The 21,122-nt window shown below is 45.8% G+C and overlaps 1 protein-coding gene across 1 annotated transcript; it reads right to left on the bottom strand.

The window, feature by feature from the left end:
• Positions 1–4,049: 4,049 nt before the first annotated feature.
• Positions 4,050–20,288, bottom strand: GSG1L2 (GSG1 like 2). Its single transcript, XM_022595849.2, has 5 exons — positions 19,886–20,288; positions 9,823–9,870; positions 8,639–8,791; positions 7,260–7,371; positions 4,050–4,345 (listed from the first exon to the last, which is right to left on the bottom strand). Exons 1-5 carry the CDS (start codon positions 20,178–20,180, stop codon positions 4,087–4,089), a joined length of 867 nt encoding a protein of 288 aa, XP_022451557.1. The 5' UTR covers positions 20,181–20,288; the 3' UTR covers positions 4,050–4,086.
• Between the last annotated feature and the right edge of the window lie 834 nt (positions 20,289–21,122).

Below are 21,122 nucleotides of genomic sequence, written 5' to 3'. Positions count from 1 at the left end.
CACTTGGAAGTGTGACGTGAACTATGGGAAAGAGCAGTTTGGAGCTGTTCCTCTTTCGTCAAGTGCTTCCACGTTTCTGAGCCTTAGCTTCCTCATCTCTAAAATGGTCACTACGGTCTCATCTTGCAGGACTGTTGGGAGAACAAAATAACATACTGCATCTCAACAACAGACTCTTGAGAAGATCACTCTCGTTATCTTTAGTGATTGAGAATACTAAGAACGTATCCCAAATGTCAAATATTTTCATTACTTAAGGAAACTCAGTAGGATTAGAAGTGGAGAGAGATAGTAGCTGCTATGGAAGACAGTATGGAGGTTCCTTAAAAAACTAAAAATAGAGCTGCCACATGATCCAGCAATCCCACTCCTGGGTATATTTCTAGAAAAAAATGAAAACACTAGTTTGAAAAGATACATGCACCCCAAAATTCATAGCAGCACTATTTACAATAGCCAAGACGTGGAAACCAACCAAGTGCCCATTAACAGGCGGCTGGCTTAAGAAGATGTGATATATATAGAGAGAGAAATGTTGCCATTTGCAGCAACATGGCTGGACCTAGAGATTATTATGCTTAGTGAAATAAGTCAAAGACCCATACCATATGATACCGCTTATATGTGGAATATAAAAATAATACAAATGAATGTATATACAATACAGATTTACAATCCTAGGAAACAAACTTGTGATTACCAAAGGAGGCGGGGAGGGACAAATTAGGAGTATGAGATTAACAGATACAAACTACCATACATAAAATAGATAAGCAACGAGGATTTACTGCATAGCACAGGGAATTATGTTCGATATCTTGTAACAACCTATAATGAAATAGAATCTGCAAAAAAAACAACAAAACTCACAACTGAATCACTGTGCTGTATACCTGAAACTAATGCAATATTCTAAATCATCTATATTAAAAAAACAAGGGCTTCCCTGGTGGCGCAGTGGTTGAGAGTCTGACTGCCGCTGCAGGGGACACGGGTTCGAGCCCTGGTCTGGGAAGATCCCACATGCCGTGGAGCGGCTGGGCCCGTGAGCCACAACTACTGAGCCTGCGCGTCTGGAGCCTGTGCTCCGCAGCAAGAGAGGCCGCGATAGTGAGAGGCACACGCACCGCGATGAAGAGTGGCCCCCGCTTGCCACAACTAGAGAAAGCCCTCGCACAGAAACGAAGACCCAACACAGCCAAAAAAATAAATAAATAAACAAATGTGGGGTTTAAAAAAAAAAAAGAAAAAGAAAAAAGAATTTAAAATTAATCAATACAATCATAAATAGCATGTAGGTCAAATAATAAAGCATAATTAAAATTAAAAAAAAAAAGAAAGATGCCTGAAGCTTCACCTAACCCTGAAATAATGGTATTTTCTGGTCCAAGAATTGAGAACTAAGACCAGTATGAATGCATTTATGGGGTCGGGGACCATTCTGGGAAACCTGGGGTGTGAAAGTCACAGTCTAGATCAGAGCTAGTCCCAGCCTGCCTTCACCTCGGGGGCCTCTGCAGTCTCCTCGGTTCCACGTAGAAGCCACGCTTGGAACCACATCTAGTTTCAGTCCGAGTGTAGCTTGCACTCGCCCTAATCCATCTGTGAATCAGAGAAGAGTGTTCCCTCCATGGCTTCATCTCAGCGTTTACAACCCCTTTACTCCTCCACAAAATGCCCCAGCGCCCTGCCCTCTGACAGCCTCACTTAGGGAGGGAGAAGGGGAGAAAAGAATGTGGCTCCCACTACGCCTCCAGAAAGGCAGCATGATGGTTTGAAGTTGGACAGCCCTGAGTCTGAACCTCAGTTCTGCTTCTGACTTGTGTGTAGCCTCAGGCACACACATAAACCTTCTGAATGTCATGGCCATCATCTGGAAACGGGGATGCTAATGCTGTTGTCTTCCTCGCTGCACCACTGCGTGGAGTTAGAATGTAAGAGGTGACGTGTGGACAACACCCAGAATGGCTCTGTTCCATTGCTGTGCCCGATGGTTTTGGTTTCTCTCTTCTTTCTGACAATTTTTTCCTAGTCTGTGTTGGTTTTCCTTGCTGCCTTTCCTTAATGCATATCGAGACCCATTCCTGAGGACTCTGGACAGGATTCAGAGGCGAAGGATGCCAGGGCTAAGTCAGGTAATGTGTGTGCACATACTTGTATAAACATACATGTGTATGTATACACATACATATACACACATGTGTATTGGGGGTTCTATTTGCCAACGATTGTTTTAGATGCTGGAATGTACAGAGGACAGTTCATGTTGCAAAGAAATAATTTATAATTCATAAGAGGGGAACAGACCTGTAAACAGATTATTTCAATATACGGAGGAATTAAAATCCACCCAAATTTGTTTTATAAGAGGAAAGATAGATGGAAATGAGACACCTTGAACTAAGGGATGGTTACACAGCTGTGTTCATTGTCTAAAAGTTCCTTAAGCTGCACACTTAGGGTTTGGGTACTTTTCTGTATATATATGTTGTACTTGAATAAAATCAACACAAAAAATATAAAGGGAGATACGGGGACATATGTATACGTATAGCTGATTCACTTTGCTATAAAGCAGAAACTAACACACCATTGTAAAGCAATTATACTCCAATAAAGATGTTAAAAAATATCTATCTATAAAAGGAAGCAGAGGGCCTTGGAAACTCAGAATGTAGCAAAGAATCAGTTTTTTGACCTGAGCTTCGGGAACCAGGCGTCTCCTGCCCTGCCCGGGGTCTAGTTGATCACTGACTCCCCCAGCCCCAGACATCAGCGACACAGGATTTACCTCCACAGACACCCAGGGGTGACAAATCACATAACAGAACATGTACACTGTGGAGGGCAGGGGTCACTGGGTACAAACCCTTCTGCTCCAGAGGATCTCAGCATGGCTTCTCTGCACTGGGCTCATTCCAGTGAAAATCTGTTTACTATCCCTTCAGATATGCGTGATTCAACAAAACACAAAATTCCACGGGACCATCATTCATTAGGCAGGTACTCAACTGGAGCCCCAAACGTGAAGAAGTTCGCTGAACTGTCCCTTATTCTATGACAATCTAAATGTTACAGTTTAGCATAAGCGGATGGAGTGATTTTATTTGAAACATTCAGGGGTTTTTTTTCCAGAAATGATATATGCACTAAACATAAACACATTTTTGAAAAATGAGTCTAAGCTAAGATGCATTTAGGGTTGTTAGAATATGACAGTCCTTTTTTTTCCCAACAACCCAAATTCTGTGTCTAACAACCTGTGGCCTCAATAACATGTTAGTTTAAAATACAAGATAAACTTATGTAAAATTGTAACTGAACAAGTTAGGAAGCATGCAGCACACCGCTGTTTCACACAAGACTTGTATGTTTTGCAATGTTTATTTTTAGAAGCAGAAGTGCCTGGCAATTTAATTTCAGCACACCAATTCAAACATTTGTTCCACTTAACTGTGACAAGATGTCATTCCATTCAACCGTTCTCATTTTGTTTTATCATTTGATTATCCTTCCAAACTGATTTTCCTGTAGGTGGAAATTAGAAAGTTTAGAAGAAAATATGTTTTAAAAATACCACAAAACTAATTTTTAAATTCATTTCTTCTGGATTAAAACAAAAAAGAAAATATGGGATAGTCACACATACTATCAATTTGTGTGTGTCAGTTAAGGAAAAAACGTTCTGGACTCTTCTATCAACAAAACTGTGTGGGCAACAAATTTACATCCTTTGTAGTCAAAGCCTGTTTTCCCTTTTCTTCAGCTTCTCTTACTCTTAGCACCCACATGTTCCCTTTTTTGTTTTTTTTTGTCACCCTTATCAAACTGTCAGGAAAGCGTGAGATGCTCATTTATACTAGAGTATCAACGGTTGACATAGTCTACAAATATTATGTCACTTAAAGATACTGACATGTTAACAGGAATCAGAAACTGAAGCCAAAGGTGTTTAGTGAAGGGTAAGATGGCAGGTGGAAGGTTTACTTGGACCACAGCTTTGGGAAGCCCACTCCAAAGATGTTCATTGTGGACATAAGTGCCTGGCTTGTCTGCCTGTGCAGACCTGGCAGCCATGAACCCTGGCTAGCACACGGACACCCTGCCTTTGGCATCTGATGGCAGGTGCTCAGATATATTGACGAGGGAACACCCAGCGGGGCTGGGAGCAGCTTCTGTTTCCCACACACTTTCTGAAGACTTGGGTTCCTGGAAGTTGCGTTGAGAGAGCTGACTGCCCTTCCGCACGCTTTTCTTCTCTGCCAGTTCCACGCGGGCTGCCGTGTATCTGCTCGTGGCCGTGACTGATGCCACCATGCACAGGGCAAAAGAACCCCATGCGAGGCTGTCAACAAAAGGCACAGTTAGGAAAGGGTGTAGGGCTATGATTCCAGGGCTTCCTGCTGGGGTGGAACGTCAGCTGCTGGTTCTACCCAATTTGGATCTCAGAGAGCAGCCCATGTGTTGTTTGTAGGCAACGTGTTGATGGTTAAGAGAAGCGATTCTGGAGTCACTGTGCAGAGTTTGCACTGTGGGTTTGTACCCATCTCTTATTAACTGTGTGACCTTGAAGTGGCGACTTCATCTTTCTGGATGAGTTTCCTCATCTGCCAAACCGGAATGATAGCTGCACACCAGACGGCTGTGAGGAATTCACGTGGGCCTGGGAAGTGCTCAGCATAGCATCTGCTAACATATGTACACCAGACGGCTGTGAGGAATTCACGTGGGCCTGGGAAGTGCTCAGCATAGCATCTGCTAACATATGTATTACTTTTTGTTGTTGTCTCTAACCCAGGACACTGGCACTGGGCATGGTTATTTTTATATCCCTATCCTCTGGAAGCCTATTGCATTCTGAGTTGATAGTCTACACTTTTCATCTTTCACAGAACCCAGAAGAGTGGCTGCTGAGAACCTCTGCAAACTGACATGTGTGTATGTTTTCATGGGGTGGAATTCCCAGGTAAAATAAATGGCTCCATATCCAATCAGCTACAAAAACCCTACCAGTTATTAAGTTCCAACCCCACTCCAGGGTTTCCAGTCATCCTTAAATATGACTTGACAATCAAGGATACCAAGATCTAGGAGAAAGGCCCAACAACAAACAGAAGAGAAAGGAATCTGGGGACTTCCCTGGTGGTCCAGGGGTTAACACTCGATGCTTCCAATGCAGGGGGCACAGGGTTCGATCCCTGGCTGGGGAACTAAGATCCCACATGCCATGGGGCACGGCCAAAAAAAACCCAAATCCACCCCCCCAAAAAAGAAAGAAAGGAATCTGAAGGAAAAATATAATACAAGGAACAGAGGAAAACAGCAACAAAAAGAAAACTCTTCGATTAATATCCTCAGAGAAATATGAGAAGATATTTCATCAATAAAGTGATACCAGGATATATGAAAAAGGAACAACTGGAAAACAAGGAAGATCTTGGAAAGTCCAATAAGCTTCAAAATAAGAATTCGATAGAAAAGTTGGAGGCAAATAGAAAGAAAAATTTCAGAAATACCAAAAAGAGAAAGAGATAGAAAATATAAGGGGTGCAACAACATCTCAATAATTAATCCAATAGACTCGATATCTAACTCATAAAAATTCTCTGAAAAGAGATCAGAAGACTGAGGAATGGAAAAATCAAAGACATAATACAAGAAAAATTCTCAGAATTCTAGGACGTGAATATTCAAATTTAAGGGCTCACCAAGCACATGAAAGAAGAATGAATGTGAAGGAAAGAAGATCCCCTTCAAGGTACATTATCACGACATTTCAGGACTCCATAAATAAAGAGTAGAAAACAATAGATTACCTGTAATAGAACATGAATCAGAATGGTATTGGACTTTTGATGGAAGCAATACATTCTAGAAGGAAACAGACACATCTTCAAAATTCTAAGGGAGAATGACTTTCAACAAAGAATTTTACATACCACCAAACTATCAATCAAGATGGAGCATTGAAAAAATACATTTCCAGACATGCAAGGAATAAAACAATTTATCTCTCATTGAATCCTTTCTTCAAAAGCTACTGGAGGATGTGCTGCCACAAAAAAGTGGTTGTAAACTAACTAGGATAATGATACAGGACCTAGGACACAAGGAAACAAGGGACTAGCAAAGGGAAATCTCCACTCGACAGCTCCATTCCAGAGTGGGGCAGGAAGACAGAGGGTTTTGGTGGGTTGGAAGAGTAGAGCAGGGAGAGATGGGACTGAGAGATTGTCATGTATAGTACCATTTGATTTCTAAAAACTAGTTGTATGTATTTCTCTTATTGAAAATTAAGAAATTGAAAGCAATAGGAAACAAAATGATATTGGAAACAAACAGACCATTTTTCAAACTCCTGTGATGTTTGGGATTTGCTTACATCCACAGCAGTAGGACCTCAGTATAAATTGGCCACAGATCCTGACCCACCTGACATCCCTCTCAGCTCTAGAGCAGCTGTGCTTCTGACTGTGTGCAGTGCTGGTGAGGTCACCTCAGGACCAATGGCACCTGCTCAGAGGGAGACAGCTAAAGTGACAAACAAGTGGAGGAAATGGTGTAAAGATAAACATTTGTAAAAATTAACTTCTTCAGATTTCAAAGATGAAGAAGCATTCAAAATCTAATAAATCATGAAGTTTATGGATAGTCATAACATAGATGTATTTGCCAAACCCTGGTATACAGTAGGATGAGGGAGTGAGCCCTGAACATGACACTTGTTTTACAAAGAGAAAGTAACACAAGAGGTTGTTATAGAGGAGGAAAATGTAAGTATATGTATATATATATATTTTTTAAGAGGCAGCCAGGATTCGGAGGTCCACGTCAAAGAGAACCCCTGTGGTCTTGTGTGACATGGTCGAGTCTTTCTGGTAGAGCTAGAACTTCTATGTCATGGCCTGTCTTTCCGTTAGGATCAGGGGCTGGGTCTCTCCTCATTGAAGTATTTATTAGGAATTATAGCAGGACTTTTCCCCTTAAGCTGTGTTTAAGAAAGTAACAGCACTATCTCTATTTCTTGAGCACTTTACCCTGTGCCAAGAATTTTATAAACATAACCTCTTTATATTCCCGTAAGCACAACTGAGACAGGTACATCATTTTACAGATGAGGAAACTGGGCTACAGAAAGATTACGAAACTAATCCAAGAGTAGCAGGTGGCAGAACCATGACCAAGGTCAGTGGTCCTACAAAACCTGTGTGCCTCCCTGCTGGTCCTTCGGGGCTTGAGCGCCGTGGCCAGCAACTCACCAGTATGACCAGCCATAGTCCCACGTCTGAGGCTTCCAATCTTCCGGTCCAACGTTCACAGTGATTTGAAAAATGGTTGTGTACATCATGTGGGCCACCATGGCTAGGAGCCCTGCACAAGGAAAGCTTGTGAGCCACAGTGAAGAATGTAGTTTCTCTACGGTACATGAGTTGGATGTCCAGAGCCCACTAGCATCCTCCTTGAGCCCTTCCAAGCAGCCTTCATGTTTTACATGTACACTAATTTCTTAAGAGTCACCGATCTACGCAGTGGTATAGGTTCCTTTGCCATGTCATCCCTCCCAAGACCACATCTTTCTATTTTATCATGTCCCTGTGTCACTATGCTCAGAGACATCAATTTTCTATCCTCTCTTTCCCAGCACATAGGGGAGGTCCTTGAGCTACATTTGGCCTTAAGCCATACTTTACTAAGTTCTGTCACAGTATTCTTTAGAATGTGGATTGTTTGCTGACACATAAAAACTTTGCATAAAAATCTGAATATATTCTGGCCACAGTAGACTTACATAGCAAATAATTAGTGGGAACCGAAGTCAGTTGCCAATGTGGTTTTCTGTCCTTTGTAGGTGAATTGGTCTTTTTGCCTGGAGATCCAGAGGATTTTTTTTCCTTTAACAGTTTTAGTGGGATGTGTCTAGGACTTGAATGTACTGTGTAATTTTTTCAGGTATTTGGAGGGAGTTTTCTGTATACAGATTTTGGTCTTTGGTCCAGAAAATTTCCTTGAATTTTGCTTTTAAATATTAGTTGTCTTATTGTTTTGTCTTTCTTTTTCAGGGACTCCCATTACATTTATGTTTTTATTTAATAAATGTATGGCAGGCAGTGACCAACTGGGGATCATCTTCAGTGGGATACTGACCCCAAACTTGGATAATAATTCTTAACAAGCTACCATTTTTTTGAGTACTTCCTATATACTAGGTGCATTCTTATTTAGTCTTCACCATAGCCTTTTGAGGTAGCTAGCTTGGAGAAGTTAAGCCACTTGCCCAGGGTCACACAGCCATTAAGTAGGAGAGATCTGAATGCAAGGAGGATTTCTCCACAGACTCATGCTTGACCATTGTACGAAACAAAGCAATCTCTGTTCTCAGAGCCAGTGGACCCCCTTCCCAGGGTTGGGACAAAGACATACTGATCAGTTTTATTCTCCATTTGTGCCTATCCCCCTTTTGTTTCATCAGTCACCCACTGCTTCCACCAATGGGGTTAATTCAGTAGCTTCTCCCGTGGACCAGATGTCCTGCTGAATGGGCTAGCGACAGGAAGAGCCAGGCTGGAGCTTTGCCAGTTGCCTCTGGGGCAGGCTGTGGGGAATTTGCCTGTTCTGATGATGCTCTTGGGGAAAGTACCTGCAAGCACCATGAGGATGGCTACAGAGGCATCCACCTTGAGCCAGTGGAATCCAGAGCTGTGATAACTCACTCTGGAGCCCAGGACGATGGCGCTTGTCAACGTCAGAAGGATACTCAGGACCTCAGCCCCAATGCACAGCCACAAAACACCTGCAAAATGTAAGGATGACAGAGACGCTGGGAACTTAGAAGTACTAGGATATTTAGTCCTTTGAGTTAGTTCACTTCTAAAACAAAAAATACAAAACCAGCACCGCGGGGTGAAAAACCACAGATACCTCTGCAGAGTCTTGGAAAGCTGACAGTGAAAGGGGGGTCCTGGGGCTTGAAAGAGAAGTTTGTAAAGATTGTCGTTAGCTGGAAGGGAAAAAGCACTAAGCAAAATTCTGATGTGGGGAGCTGAGGGATACTGGAGGTCCCATGGCCTAGTTCAAAAGTTAAAGTGTCATTTTGATTCCACCAGAAGACATTATCTTTGTCTTTTAAAGGAGAGGATCCACTTAACCAGGGTGGGCAAAGGAATCTGAGCATTGAGGAGCCCTGATTCGAGATACCAAAATCTCATTTGTTTCTGTGTGAGCCTATGATTTACCCTTTGGGTGGGACCTCATCTGCAGCTTCAAGAAACTGGGTTGGATGTGGAAGGGAGTGAATAAAGGGGGCAGGGAGAGAAACTATTATTTGCAAAAGGCCGCCTATAAGGCAGTTAGGTACTGTGTAGACACAGCAATGAATGGAACAGATGTGGTCCATGCCATCACAAAAGCTATATTCTAGCTGGGAAAACAGATACTAAGAAAGTAAGTACAAATTTGTTGAGTGTCATAGAAAAGAAAAAACGCTATAGGAAGTGATGAGCTAGACTCATCTCTTTCCTGTTCTGTGGTCACCTCACATCGGTAGCTTGAAATCGGCCACGGTGGGAGCGTTTACACCCTGGAAAGTTGCAAACACTACCGATCAGGGCTTCCCCTCTCCTCCGCAAAGTCGGTGGTTTAACATTTTCTAGCATTACTGACTACCGGGCACATGAAAAGAGCCAGTGGTTCTGGCTTTTGGACTTGACTTCGTAGAAAAACCGTAAATAACTCTTTCCTCTTTTCCCCCAACCCAACCAAAACCATAGAAATTGTCCAAAGTGCGAGGAGGGCTGGTGGTCAGAACATGAGGAAGGTATTTACCTCGTTCTTCAGCTGGCATTAGACTCTGGAAACTCCTACACTTTTCACCTAGAAGAAAAAGAGGATAGAAGCCCAAGTAGGGTGAACCTTGACTATTAGGGGCAAACTGTGTTTCTAGATCCCTTGAGTGTATCCAGGTCATTTTGAACAAGGATTGGGGAGTGTGGCTTTATTGTTCCCCAACAGGTGGTGCACCTCCCTGGGGGATCATGATACAGGTCTGCTCCAGTGAATCCAGGCTAGGCCATGTGCCTTTCTTTGGCCAAGAATTGGGAGTGGAAATGGGGGGAGGAGGTCACTTCTGGTCAGAAGTTTTAAGAGCCCGTGTTTTGTCTAAAGGTTCTCATCTTCTTGCTTCCATGATCACAAAAGCAGTAGTCCAGATGGAGTCTCTGTCTGCCTAGATCCCTGAGTGGCTCCAGTGAGGAGACACTGCTCACCGACCTGAAAAGTACAAACAGCAAGAGCTAGAAATGAATTTGTTGGCTTAAACTGCTGGGACTTGGGGCTTGTCTGTTATTATAGCATAGCTTAGCCCATCTGGACTGATGCTGCAAGCCTTAGACCAGGGTACTTGACTTCCCAAACAGCATCCATGATGATATGAGTCTGAAATAATTTCTTTCTGGGTAGAGGGCAAGTGACAATGTTCGTAATCATTAAAAAAAATGAATTAGAGCAGATATCAGAACTATCTCTGCTACCGAGTGAGCCAATTACTCGTACTCCATTTTGCTTTCTGGAAGGGAAGCGAAAGGAAGCAGTTATTATGTGTGTACCAGGTACGGGGCAGAACCCACCACCAGGCTTCTTCTGTGCTCTGGGGGGTGTGCTTTGCCTGTATCATCTGTCACGTTGCACAGATTGGCTAGAAAACCTTGCGTTGCTACTTTTGATGTGTAGTCCCTTTGAAGGAGCTAAGTCCTTAAATATCTACTGAGTGGACGGATGTCACCAGATTCTGGTTTGGGGGTGAGTGACAGATGGATGATTGAGACCACAGCAAATCACCTTCTGGGATCCTGTCCCAGGTGGGTGTGCCAATTTCTCCATACTTCAGCCCCGAAATGAATCATGGGTGGCAGAGTGGGAGGAGCCTGGGAAATTGCCTGATTCTTCTCTGCACAGTTAGGAAGAGTGGGTCCAAGGACATCCGAGAGGAAGGAATGGTAAAGAAGACACAGGTAGAGGCATTTTCAGCATTAGAACTGGGCTTGCAGGGGCCCCGCCTGTGCGGTCCAGCCAAGTCGCTGAATTAATGCAGCCCAGCCGGCTGTAGCGGAGATGCGTCCTGCTGTTCCCAGTCTGAGCTGGTCGGAGCTAAAAGAGGCGAAGTTAGGGGCATAGATCATTAACTCTTCAAAGGAATGGCTTTCCCATTTCTAAAATCTGTTCAACAGTCCCCACACTAGCCTTGCTTTGAAGATTAAATGAGATACTAGGTAGGAAGGCTGCTCTCCTAGTTACTGTGCACTTAAACCTTAATGGAATAAAATGAGTTCTGGGACTTCCCTGGTGGCTCAGTGGTTAAGAATCTGCCTGCCAGTGCAGGGGACACGGGTTCGAGCCCTGGTCCGGGAAGATCCCACATGCCGCGGAGCAACTAAGCCTGTGCACCACAACTACCGACCCCGTGCTCTAGAGCCCGCGAGCCACAGCTACTGAGCCCGCGTGCCACAGCTACTGAAGCCCGTGTGCCTAGAGGCCGTGCTCCGCAACAAGAGAAGCCACCGCCATGAGAAGCCCTCGCACCGCATCGGTAAGAGTAGCCCCCACTCGCCGCAACTAGAGAAAGCCTGCGCGCAGCAATGAAGACTCAACGCAGGCAAAATAAATTAATTAATTAAAAATGAGTTCTAATGGGGCCTTTTTGCTTATGGTTAGCATAAATCATTATTTATTACTAGACTGTAAGCACCTTGAGGGCAAAGATCACGTCAACTAACTTTTCTGGAAGTTTTCAGGGAGAGAAGTAATGTTGAGGAGCATCTTTGGACTTTAGAAAATATATTTTCTCTTATAGAAGAGAAAATTCCAGATCACTTTCCTATTCAAGAACTCATACAGCCTCCCCCCATTCCTCCAGCCTCACATCTAAATCTCTCTTCTTCTTTCATGTCCTCTCTCCAGCAAGCTGACTTCCCAATGCAGAACCCATTTTTTGCTTCCTTAACGCAAGCCAGCATTCACCTTCTACTTCATCAAGTATGCTATGTATGGCCAGGTGCATGCTTTTGAAGGTACAGATGCCCAAAGGCCATAACCCTTGAGATTTGCCATGCTCAACCTCCAAGTACCCTTGGGCCTCATTCCTTCATGCTTCTGCGTTGCCCCTCTGCTGGGCTATAGGAAGAAGAGAAATAAAGTTTGGGTTTATGATACCGCCATTTGGCTGAGCTGCCCTGCTGGGATACTCTCTGGCTTGATTCGGAAGCAGGGATTCATCTGTCACCTAACTGTCCACAACAAGTGGCCCGAAGGAGCGTATTTACACCGCCTGGGACCAAGCGCAACAGAATCAGGGAGCTATCTGCCAATCTACAGCCACACTGGCCTCTGCAGCCTTCTAATTAAGTCCATTTTGGATTGTGCAATGGGATATTTTTCCTGGTTGATTCTCTGCTTTTGGCGGCAGCAGTGGTGTGGACAGAGAATGTCACTTGCCGTATCAGTCAACAAAGGATGTTGCGGAAAACCGGGATACTGGCCCTAGACAGTGAAGATGCGTATCAAAGGAAGAATTTCATTAAGCCCAGACTCTTGCATCTTCCCATACATAGAAAAGTGCTGCACTCATTTTCTTGAGATGCCTGGTTTTTCTTTAATTAGCAGTAATCTTTTGATGTTTGATTACCTGGTTTTTTGCAAAAACTCCTATATATCCTGGCTCCCCCCTTACCTCCTTGGAATGGTCCCTCGGAGCTCTCTGAGAGGCTGTCTCCCAGGCTTAAGTCCTCAGTAATGCCCCAGATAAAACATAATTCTCAGCTTTTAGGTTGTGCTTTGTTTTTTTTTCGGTTGATAGCAGTGTTATGGCCATGGTAGCTCAACATTCGTCCTGGTCGCCCCAGTTCTACTAGGGAGGTCCACAGCCTTGGGGAAATCTCAACACTCGCACCTGCTCTCTTGCAAGGGACTTTGGGGCTGATGGGGGTCCTTTTTTCACATCATCTCATCAGCTCCTCACTAGAACCCTGTGAGCCAGGCCTGGAGTGAGAGTAGCAGATGGACATCATGGACAGAATGCGGCATTTAAATCCAACAGGACTGGCTTCTATGCCAGTTCTGCCCCAGTCAGGAATCATAGGAAGTTCCTTGACTTCTCTGTGCCTCGCTTTCTTCATCTGCAAAATGGGTATTATCAAAGTCCTCCAATGAGAAAGTTATGAAAGTATCTTGGGAGCAGCCTTCCACTTTTTGGTGTGTTTAATTACTGATAAAGGCAACTACAGATATCCGTAGTTTACAGATTTGGAGGCCAGGCTCAAACAGGTTGGTAGAACCAGGAGTTGAAACTGGATTTTCTCACCCGGGACCCAGTGCTTTTTTCAACATCACCACCTGCTGTCTTTATACTTAATGCACGGAGGCCTAAGGGTCTGTCTTGTCTTCTGAAGAGGGCTGCCTTATCTCAGCAGGAGTAAAGAGGAGGCCAGGTACAGAGCCAGGGGCAGGGCAAAGTGAAAATGGAGGCCGGCCAAGGAGATTAAGAGAATTCCCAATAGCTTAGGAGGGTGAGTTTAGCCTGGGCGAAGGGTCAGACCACAGTGACCCCTTGATTAATATGAATCCTCAGAAATGATGTTCCTTTTGAATAAGCCCAGCAGGATTAAGAGGAAAAATCTTTATAAACCCCACAAAGCCAGACAGGCAGGTGTTACATAGCTGGACAGAAGTTTACCAGCCAAGCCGTACAGCCAGCCAGCCTAGGAAACGGTGTCGTAGTCCTGGGGACAGACTCTGGAAACCTGTCTGCTGTTCTCCCCAAGCCCCCACCCACTATGGGGTGCCCAGGTCCCTCTGTCCTTGAACTTTCTGAGTTTAGCAGAACAGCATAGTATTGGAAATCAACACATTTTGTTGACTAATTCATTCGTCCAAGAAAAAGAACAGTTAGTCGAAGTGCTGCCCCAACCAGGAGTTTTTGTTTTAAATCTTCACTTCGGAGGATGCTCTCTCTCTTTAAAGGCATTAGGAAGAAGGTGCAGAGCTATTCGGTGTGACTTAACAGAGGATGAGCTGAAATAGCACTCCAGGTAGGGGATCCCCGGGAGGGTCAACTTTTAGGGGGATGGAGATGGAGCTGATTCAGAAGGAAAATATCCAGGAAGCCTCAGGGGGCAGCAGAGCTGGGGGTGGCCGGACAGCCCGAGGCTCCTCTCCTGCACATCCTCCCCAGGCTGGAGTCCTTACGGCCAGATCTACTCAGCCCCCCTCACCTCTCCTGACCCTCTCTCTAAAGCCCCGGGTGGGTGCCTTCCATCCACCTCCAGTTGCAGTCTTTTCCTTTGTTTTGCCCCCACCTCTCCCAGGCACTTGTGCTAAATTAGACTAAATGGCAGAAGTTTGTACGGAGTAATCTCCCCGAGGGGGCCCCAGGCTGCCGTCTGCTGCAGCCATGCCTTCTTCTATCTGGCTTGGAAGCCAAGCCAGATAGCTTGCTTCCCTTGAACAACCAGAGGAACTGATGACGTTGAGCTCATAAGCCCACAAGCCCGTAAGGCTGAGCTGAGCAAGACGTGCCCCCTTCAGCTAAGGCTGAGGCTTCAAGGTCACTGGCATTCCCCGCTAGCCCTTACCACCTTCTGTAGGCATTTATTTGCAACCTAATGTAGGCCTTTTGCTTTATTTCCTTATACGTTTGCTACTATTTTAGTTATTATCTAGTAAAAATTTAATTCTAACCTTTTTTGTTTTAGGGGCATCTTGTAGCACGGTGATCACGTTTCTGGGGAGGGGGGAAGGTGTTCTGAGGACAATGGCCTCCTTTCTTCCTTCTTAATAAAGTGATGACAATATTTAAAGACCTCGGTTTACGTGGACGACCTTATTATATCAAGAAATATGTAGGATGTGAGGGCGATCTGGCTGCAACATCTGTCACCCCTTTCATCGCCAGGGTTCATTCAGCTGATCTGGCTGGCTAGGCGGGTGTCCCCTTCCTCCCTCACCGCTCCATCTGTGTCCCTCCCGAAGCTGCACGCTCTGTCGAAGAGGACGACCTTCCCCGATAGAGGAGGACCGTTCTTTGGTCGAGGGTATACGAGTAGCTGTGCTCCCCTGCTAGAACCTCCAAACAAGCTCTCAAGGTCCATTTATAGGAGAACGTAAGGTAGTCAAGCTTCCAAGACTCCAGACACATCCAAATGAGGCGCTGCACCGTGGCAGTCTGCCTTTAAAAAAAAAAAAGAAATAAAAAGAAAAAAACCCCAAATATATAAAAGTGTGAGTGGAATATTATTTTTAGATGGATGGGCACAAACTTATTCATTGACAATTATAAGACCATTGCCCTTCAGTTAAGTTTTGGGTATTGTGGGTTTGTAGGGAAAGTCTGGGCTCAGGGTTAAGAAGTTTGAGTTGCATGTGTAGCTCTATCAGAATCTAGCTATACAATCCTCAGTGGGGCCCGTCTACCTCTGGAACTCAAGTTTTCCCATCTGTGAAATGAGTCTGATGTTCTAGATCAGCCTTTTCCAAAGAGTGTTCCACTGAACACTAGTCTCACAGGATATTAATCCTTATTCTACACAGACATTTTTTTTACTACTTCAACTAATTTTAGGAAACACTGGGATATGTAAGAATAAACAGGTTTCTTTCTTTTTTTTTTTTTTTGCAGTACGCTGGCCTCTCACTGCTGTGGCCTCTCCCGTTGTGGAGCACAGGCTCCGGACGCACAGGCTCAGCGGCCATGGCTCATGGGCCCAGCCGCTCCGCGGCATGTGGGATCTTCCGGTACCAGGGCACGAACCCGTGTCCCCTGCATCGGCAGGCGGACTCTCAGCCACTGCGCCACCAGGGAAGCCCTAAACAGGTTTCTTTATTGAGATTTTAATGTGCTAATGTGCGTTGTGAATTTCCAAGAAGGAAAGGTAGTCTACGACATTTTCCAAATTTGTTTGACTATCAAAACATTTAATTTTACAAAGAGTACCTTAAAAGGCACCTCTGTGGAGTAATCGTTGAGGAAACCCAGCGAAGCCCTTGGTAAAGCCTCCTTCTGGTTTGACATCAAGCATATAAGATAAACATAAATCAGAAAAGGGTCAAGAAATACATTCTTTACTTTTCCTTGGCTTTGTCCATGAATCACTGAAAACATCAACCCTCCTTAGAATTCAGCACGTCTTCCTGATCATATACGAAAAACCTTTCAGTCGTGTGACCCGTGAGAAGACGGGTGTGTGTGTAGTAAATACTCTGTGTGTTGACAAAAGGGTTCTCCTGGTCTCTAGCGGTCCCCACACATTCCCTTAACTGTGCTTCCAGCCCCTGTTTTAGGTTGAGAAGGCCCCCCCTCCCTGACTTGCATAACACTTTTTTTTATCACAAAGCCGGGGGATGATTTACATCACCTATCTCCATAGTGTTGTGTGTATATGTGAGGCACCCACCATATGCAGGCAGACAGTTTACAGCTGCTCTGGACCTCCCTGAATCTTGTAGCTTTTTTTTTTTTTTTTTGCGGTACGTGGGCCTCTCACTGTTGTGGCCTCTCCCGCTGCAGAGCACAGGCTCCGGACGCGCAGGCTCAGCGGCCATGGCTCACGGGCCCAGCTGCTCCGCGGCATGTGGGATCTTCCGGGACCGGGGCACGAACCCGTGTCCCCTGCATCGGCAGGCGGACTCTCAACTACTGCGCCACCAGGGAAGCCCTGAATCTTGTAGCTTTGACATTGTTTAAGAGATGAGGTTTCCAGTTCCACCCTTTTCTCAAGCCCAGCTCATGCGAAGTCCTTTCTCCAGGTCCCCTGGTCCCTGGGGAAGCAGCTCCCTTCCACCTAATTTTCTAACTCTTGTTCTCAAGTTCAGGTTCTACTATAGCCCCAGCTCGCTGACATTACAAATAGTAAAGCTTCTAATTTTCTCCAGTTAGGCCTTTTCTTTCTAAGGAATGCTGTCCTGCTCAGTTTCTTGTCCTGGAGTGACCATGACCTTGTGTTGCTGGGGAGGAGAAGCTACCTCAGGTGATGTTGAAGGGCTTTATGAGTTAAGTTCTTCTGTAATGAAGTTTCCTCATCTCCCCTGTCTTGTGTCCTGATGCAAACACCTGGACCGTCCTGCCTCAGACCTTTGCTCACTCATTTCTGTCTGCCTGGAGTATCCTCAGCCCCGGTCTCCATCTATTAAAATCATAGTCCTGCTTTGAGGCCTGGCACAATGGCCACATCCTTTACAAAACCTTCCCGTGCCCAGAGCTGTCAATAGCCTCTTCCTCCTTTCCAATTCGGTATCACGTTGAGTCTTTGTTATATCATTATCACATTTTTCCTTGTTTTAATTTTATCTGTTCTCACCACTGTGGCTCACTCACCTTTGCACCCACCCCTGCCCTCGTTCTCCTAGTCCTGTGCCTGACACAGAAATGGTTTTAGTGAATTCATTCCATACTTTCCCCTCTTTCCAGATGGCTTTGCTGTATGTACCCTGGGGCATTTTGGTTTGTGGCATAATCACCAGGGGAGCTTATTAAAAATACAGATAACACCAGATAGAAAAGAGAATTGAGGAGAATAAAAGAAAACAAAATGTAGGGCTTCCCTGGTGGCGCAGTGGTTGAGGGTCCGCCTTCCGATGCGGGGGACACGGGTTCGTGCCCTGGTCTGGGAAGATCCCACATGCCGCGGAGTGGCTGGGCCCGTGAGCCGTGGCCACTGAGCCTGCGCGTCCGGAGCCTGTGCTCCGCAACGGGAGAGGCCACAACAGTGAGAGGCCCGCGTACCGCAAAAAAAAAAAATGTTATGAGGATGGGGAAATAAAAGGCAATTAGAAACTACAGGAAAAGCAAAAAGCTGTATAAGAAGTTTAAGGTAGTGATAGCACCCTTCTTGATTCTGTGATGAACAATATGTGTATAGTGTAAATAAATTATTGGTTTGTTGATTTAAATAGAACAGCAATATAGCTATATTAGAAGGATGGCAGATATGGGATGTGGTGGTGAGAGAAATTTATCCTTGTCTATTATGACAGGAAGTCAATAGATACTATCTAACATGATACTATCTAACATCTAATAGATACTGTCTAACATGATACTATCTAACATCTAATAGATACTGTCTAACATGGTACTATCTAACATCTAATAGATACTATCTAACATGATACTGTCTAACATAGCAATATCAGCGTATTGTTTAGAAATGCAGAGGCAGATACCAGAAGAAAGAACTAAGCTAAAAGTGGATTCCCCCGGATATAGCACTAGGTTATGAGGTAGGAAGCGGCAGGAGACTGTTAGTTTTTCTTAGAAGCCTTTCAAAATGATTTGATCTCTTACCTATGTGTAAATATTACCTTGGTTAAATTTTTTTTTTTTAAGGAATGCAGGTTTATAGACCGCATCCCAGATCTGCTGAATCCGAAAGTCCAGGGCTGGGTATCTGGATTTTTACAAACTCCCTGGGTGATTGTGATGTGCACCATTTGGTAGCTGGTGTGATGCCTTACATGCAGCGGTGGAAATAGAGATAGGCAGCCCTCAGATGGGGACTTGGGAGGGGAATGGTAATTCTCAAGCAGTTTGCCTAGGGGTATGATGATCGTATTTTCCAAACCACAAACCTGAGACTATCTTGAGGCCCCTTCGGGAGGCGGGGTCATGAGCCTCCTGCGTCTGTCCATGAAGGTAGAGAGAGTGGACGGATAGGAAGAGAGTGCACTTCCCAGAGGAGAGAGGTGGGGAAAGCCCCTCCAGTAGCCTTAGCTCCTTGTACTGCTGCAGTGTCCTCACCACACTTAGAGCAAAGGCCACAGGCACTGGCCTGTATACATGGGAGGGCAAGGCTTGGCACTGCCCCTCTGCAGTGACCACGGGGGCAGTGATGGGGAGGGGCACACAGCATCTTAGAGGGTTACTTCTTGTTGCCTTTTACTTAGACCTCAGGAATAAACTAGTAATGCTACGGGTATGGGGAAAGAAAAGGCAATTAGAAACTTCAGGAAAAGCAAAAAACTGTACAAGGATGTAATGTAATAAGCCTGAGGTCGGGGTGGGCATGTTGAGGGGTGGGGGTCCTCTCCTTTCCACCTTGAGGGCCGTGTTCTCCCAGCAGAAAGGGAAGAACATCCTGGCCCCGAGCATGGGGTTGGGTTTGCAGCCAGGCTGCCGAATTCCTCCTTCCTCGGTTGCTCACGAGGTAAAAACACTGTTTTCTGAAATACGTCCTCCAAATTATAACTTTCTCTTTCCTCTTCTCTGTCCTCTTCCTTCACCACTTCCCTCACCACCACCCTGTCAAGCCCGTTGAAGTTCAAAAGACATCAACGAATCAGGGTTGAGTAATGGTGGTGGTGGAGGGCTTGCTGCTGTGTAGCTTGAAACTCAGTTTCCTCATTTGCGAGCTGAGAAAACAATATTTACTTTGCTGGGGTTATTTCAAGGTTGCCTGAGATAAAGGTCTGACTTGTTCATGGTTTTACTTCTGGTATGTGCTCCATACAGGGGATTCCCTTCCCACCAATGATGATGAGTTTGTTTCCTAAGAGAACCTTCTGTTCCAAGACCCCTTAAACGTGCGGGGATGCAGTTTAGGGTTGGGTGGGGGGCCACTTGAGATTCACCAGAGACTGAATGACACTAGGAAATGGTAAAAGCTAATGTGTGATAAACACCCTGTATCTGGTGCAGTGTTTTAGTGAACTCGGTCATTTCATCTTTATGGTAACTCTAGAGATGGGTACAGCTATTGTTCCTGTTTTATAGGTGAGAAAACTGAGGCTCAACGAGGTGGAGAGCCTTGCTTGAGGACACACAGGTAGTCAGCGGCAGAGCTGGGGTTCAAGCCCTAGTGGCCATCCCGCACCTGTCCCCCCGGGCCCCCCAGGCCGTGCTCACCTGTGCTGTCGAGGCTCTCCTCGCATGACTGCCAGAGCCCCAGGTGGAACCTGCGCCAGATGAACCTGTCGTCTCCCGTCTCCCAAATGTACTGGACGGCCTGGGTCCCGTTGTCCCTGCTGCCACTGCTGTAGTGGATGCAGTGCAGCACCTCCGGATGGTCCTGGCACAGCGGCTTTGCCACCCGCCGGGTCCCCTCACACCAGTAGCTGCTGCCCACGGCCGTGAGGGAGAAGGCGAGGGCGAGGCAGACGGGGAGGAGGGCCAGTACCCGCTGTCGCCTGGCCCAGTCCATGGCCGAATGCGGGGTGCAGAGGCAGGATGAGCAGTGGGGCCCCCCTCCCCTGCCTTGTCATGGTACCTGCCCCTCCTCAGCCCGCCATCTGGCATTCTTACATCTTCCCTCACATCCCCCTGGGAAACCGGTGCTCTCCAGCGTGCAGCGTCCTCTGAGCACCTGTACCCTGAGGAGGCATAGCGCTGGGACGCCCCCGCTTTAACAGTGTCAGCCCTTCTGTCCTCCCCACGATGGAGAGGTGCTGGAGGCGCCAGTTTTCTGTTTTTGCTCAACTGTGGTGCAATGCGCATAACACAGAATTTGCCATGTTAACCATTTTTAAGTGCACACTTAAGTACATTCGCGTTCGGCCACCAATCTCCAGAGCTCTTTTCATCTCACGAAACTGAAACTCTGTCCCCATTAAATGCTAACTGCCCATCCCTCCACCCCCAGCCCCTGGCAACACCCATGATACTCTCTATGAATTTGGTCACTCTAGCTATACGTGGAATTTGTCTTTCGTAACTGGCTTTTTTCATGTAGCATAATGTCCTCAAGGTTCCTCGTGTTGTAGCAGGTATCAGAATCTCCTTCCTTTTAAAGACTGAATAATGTCCCATGGTGTGGATACACCACAATTTGTTTATCCATTCATCCACTGATGGATAGACACTTGACTTGTTTCCACTTGGTGGCTGTTATAAAGGACGCTGGGTTCTGACGGAGGTCCAGGGTGGTTTGGGTGGGTGTCTGGGTGAGACTGCTCCACCCTTGTCTTTTGCTTTGGTCAGGGTCCTCGGGCTGAGGCCTGCCCAGCTCTACAGAGAAAGAGACTGCTGCTGGCCCAGGGACTGGCCCAGGGACTGAGAGGCTCAGGTCTAGGCAGCCTGCTTCAGGGCCTGAGTGCTACGCAGAGGGGAGGGGGGCATGCACCCCACATGGGTGCATTCAGCACCA

Source organism: Delphinapterus leucas, chromosome 19 (assembly GCF_059928025.1).
Source record: "Delphinapterus leucas isolate spDelLeu-1000000601 "Yukka" chromosome 19, BTC_Dleu_Yukka2, whole genome shotgun sequence".
NCBI classification, from domain to species: Eukaryota; Metazoa; Chordata; class Mammalia; order Artiodactyla; family Monodontidae; genus Delphinapterus; species Delphinapterus leucas.
The sequence above is the reverse complement of the archived record's forward strand: the minus strand, read 5'-3'. Positions and strand labels throughout refer to the sequence as shown.

Coding starts and splice junctions, on each gene's coding strand:
- GSG1L2 (XM_022595849.2), bottom strand. CDS start 20,180: ATGGACTGGGCCAGGCGACAGCGGGTACTGGCCCTCCTCCCCGTCTGC. Junction 8,792..9,822: donor AATGCCAGCTGAAGAACGAG/GTAAATACCTTC, acceptor TACATTTTGCAG/GTGTTTTGTGGCTGTGCATT. Junction 7,372..8,638: donor CATCCTCATGGTGCTTGCAG/GTACTTTCCCCA, acceptor TTCCTTGTGCAG/GGCTCCTAGCCATGGTGGCC.